This window comes from Alligator sinensis, unplaced genomic scaffold (genome assembly GCF_000455745.1).
Source record: "Alligator sinensis unplaced genomic scaffold, ASM45574v1 scaffold1533_1, whole genome shotgun sequence".
NCBI lineage: Eukaryota > Metazoa > Chordata > Crocodylia > Alligatoridae > Alligator > Alligator sinensis.
In genome coordinates, this window is record NW_005843494.1 from 30,293 (window position 1) to 34,071 (window position 3,779).

At 53.5% G+C, this 3,779-nt stretch overlaps 1 gene segment (V, D, J or C); it reads right to left on the minus strand.

The window, feature by feature from the left end:
• Positions 1-3,690, minus strand: part of LOC112548758 — an 8,521-nt gene extending 4,831 nt beyond the window's left edge. The window contains 2 exon segments of the V gene segment in view: positions 3,184-3,510; positions 3,617-3,690. Coding sequence covers positions 3,184-3,510; positions 3,617-3,662 — 373 coding nt within the window.
• Between the last annotated feature and the right edge of the window lie 89 nt (positions 3,691-3,779).

Consider the following 3,779-nt stretch of genomic DNA (forward strand, 5'->3'; position numbering starts at 1 on the left):
GTGGAAGTAGCCTGCCACCTTCCTGCATTTGGAAATAAGCTTGCTGGTGGTGCTGGTGCCGTCACCGGCAACCCTGCCCCCCTCCAAGGCATCCCTGACAATGAGGTACAGCTTGTGTGCCACACAGCAGATGCCAACAAAGTTGGCATCATGGACCACCTTGACCATATTGGCCCCGTTGTCAGTGACCATGAACCCACAGGTGAGCTCGCCCTGCCCAGCGAGCCACCCCTACACCAAGCAGCTCATGGCCCCCATGATCTCTGTTGCTGTGTGGGACTCATCCATCACCTCGGCTTGAAGGCAAACCCACCAATGGCCTGACTGGTTGCACCAGTGCCCTGTGAGGGAGAGGTATGCATGATCTCCACCCCAGCTGCTCTAGATGTCTAAGGTAAAGTATAAAGCCACCTGCGGTCCTGCCTTGCACAGCTCCTCTCTCAAGTACTCCCTGTATGCCTCATACAGGGAGGGCACCACCAAACTGCTAAAGGTGGTGCATGTGGGCACTTTGTATAATGGGGCCACGAGCACCATGAGCTGTCTGAACCCTGGCCACTCAACAAAGGAGAAGGGCTGGCCATCCACAGCAAGCATCTCCCCAGCGCTCTGGGTGACCTTGCTTGCCTTGGGAAGGCGCCCCCCTGTGTGCCCACCTTTCCCCGACTGTTCCAGGGTGGCCTGCCTCTGCTTCGGGGGACCATGGCTTTCAAGCGAGAGGGGGACTTCTTTTTGGGCATGCTCCCACCGGTGCCAGGCTGAGGAGGAGCAGGGGCAAAGGGGTGGATGCATCAGCATGCCTGTGATGCTCGTGTGTTTTGTTCCCTTGCCCCAGCTGGTTTGGGCTCGGCAGTGCAGGCAGATAGCGTACATAGTATCATCTGCCAGCTCAAAATGATCCCAGACCACATTACCCGCTTGCTTCTGGGGTGCAGGAGGGGATCCTGAATTATCTCCATCCTCAGCAGGCAGAGGCACAACAGCAGGAGGAGCTGAGCCAGCTGCACCCAAAGCCTCCTCCACAGCCCCTTCCGGGGAAGGAGACCTGGCTCCAGGGGAACTTTGGAGCGTGTGGAGCACAAACTCTGCTTTCCCCCTCCTGCCCCAGAATTTCTTGTGCTATCAAGCTGAGGTCCTGTACTTCAAGAATGAGCTCCTCTAAGACAGGGAGTGGGAGGCTTATGCTGGGACCTGCAATTGGGGTGGAGGAGACTGCTGCTGGTGCTGTTTGTTGTCATGCTGCTGGTGCTGGGGTTTATTTTTACTGGAGTCGAGCTGGTGTCGAGGGGGTGCAGCTGCAGGCTCTGCTGTGGCCTCCTTGCTCTCAGTGCGAGCAGAAGCCTTGTGGCTGGTTGAAAAGAGGCTGCATCTCAGCTTGGGCAGCAGGGAACTGACACCTCTCCCTCAGCCTCCTCTTGCTCCCCTCCCAGACTTGGCAGCACCGGCCTTTCCAGCACGCTTCATGTTTTCCTGTGCTGGAAAAGGTGTCTGGTTGTGTGTAATGTGTGTATATGTAGGTGTCTGTGTGTGCAATCTATCTAATCTATGCTGTGCTTTCCTGAACAGTGCCCTGCGATCACACCGTCAGGCAAAACACAGATTTCTTTTTCTTCAGGTAAAAAAACAAAAAATAATTTCAAACGAATGGATATAGGGAAAAAAAGAAATGATATAGGGATAACAATACTAGTATTGAAGTTAGGCTACTATAGCTAAGCTGTGAGTGTAAGCTGTATCCTATCCAATCATTTGCAAATAGAAGACACTCCCTAGCTAGACACTAGCAGCTAGGAAGCAGTCAGAGTCAGTGCCTTTCAGATGCTGCTTTCTGGCTCATTTCCAAATGCAGGAAGGTGGCAGACTGGAACATTAAGGGACCAGAATAGCCCCTGAAGCCAGCGGAGGGTTGGAGCTATAGGTGACGACTGGGCCCTATCAGCATCGGCAGGCAGGTGTCCTGCAGCATGGACCCAAGCCCCGAACCGCAGGTGACAGCTCAGGCATCCACCCCCCAGCAGGGAGGCTGGGAACGCAGCACGCAGGCGGTGTGCAGCCCGGGACCACAGGTAGTGGCTTCACTCTGGCGTGCAGGGCGGCACACAGGGAATCCCTGGCCGGGAACCCGCAGGTGGCAGCCCCCCTCCAGCGTGCAGGGAAGTCCCAGCGGGAAAAACCCCAGCCTTGCCTTGGAGTACAGACCACACGGGGGAGTCCTGCAGTGACTAGAGACTAGCGGCAGACAACAGCCCAGGCCTGGCTAGCTCAGTGGCAGAGGTTTTGTCCACCACACCGGAAAGCAGAATTTGATCCTTGGCTAAAGCATTTCACAGGTGAGCCGAGGTGAATGAGGGAATCCTTTTTGGGGCGGAGGGTTCCTCATCATTCACGCCCCCCCCCACCCCACACACACACACACACACCTCCGGGGTGCCTGCATCTCAGATGTTGTCATCCCAACATCTCAGATTTTGTTAACCTGCATCTTATAGTTTGTTAACCTATCTCTTGTCAATTGAATGAGTACACCTAACGATTACCGAGTGCTCTAGTGCCCCCTGGGTACTGAAGTATACCCTATACCCTCCTGGTATCTGTGTTATGTCCCAAACCCTGTCCCCCTTATTAAAGGGTATGTGGTTAGGTTCCCATTGGTGTTCTGTCTCTGCTCTATAGGGAAATTAGGGCTTACATACCTCCCACAGCACTTCTACACCCGCTCTGATCCCTTCAGTTGGAGAGGGGGTATGTCCCAGAGTACCACCTGGGTTACACATACAAGACCTTTTTGGGAGGCTTTCAGGCAAAAGCTGGCTCCAAACAATGGAAATATCTAACCAAGCAGTAGGTGGGAGCAGTAAGGAGGGATTCCTATCAGCATTTAGAAAACCACTACGGAAGCTGTTACTGTGCCCTGCATAGACGCCCCAAGCACTTTCCCTTTCTCCCAGTGCCAGGCCTGGCCATAAAAAAGAAAAGGAAGAAAGAACAGCATTCCCCACTGCTTGTTTTCCGTATAATACAGAGTTTTCAGCAAGGTGGGGATCGATCCGGAGAGGTTCACACGCCGTGGTTCCCGTAAAGATGGAAAGGAAAACAATGAAAAGTATGAACAAAGATCATTTCAGAATGAATCAACTGAAAAGTAGAATTGATCCCTTGGAGAGCAGCAGGTTTGTGTCTCACTTCCCCATTGCCCAGTGTCACCGTGTCGAGCATTGCTGTCACTATCCCATGCCTGGCAGTAATAGTCAGCCTCGTCCTGGGCTTGGATGTCAGTGATGGTCAATGTGGCCGTGCTCTCTGATTTGGAGCCAGAGAACCGGTCAGCAATGCCAGAGGGTCTTTTGCTATTTTCGTATATAATCTGGACAGGGGCACTGCCAGGCTTCTGTTGAAACCACTGCACACCATGGCTAGCAACATTTCTTCCTGTGCAGGTGAGTTTGGCAGTTTCCCCTGAAGGGATGGACACTGAAGGTGGCTGAGTCATCACATACTGGGCAAGACAACCTGGAACAGAAAGACAAAATGCGTGGGTAGAAAGACTCATTCTTGGTTAAGGCCCCATTAGCAACATCTGCTGGCAGACAGAAGGGGGTAAAAAAACCTGTAGCACCTGAGAAGTATAGGACTGGCACGAGAAAGAGCGGGGCCCAGGCCATGGTGGGAAACCCAAGCAGCTCGGCTTCCTGAGAGGAAGAGTCCTCTGGCCAGAACCCTCCGCACCCCTCTTAAAGCCCCAAACCTAAGAGTGGCCCCTTCATGCAAATGGGCTTCCT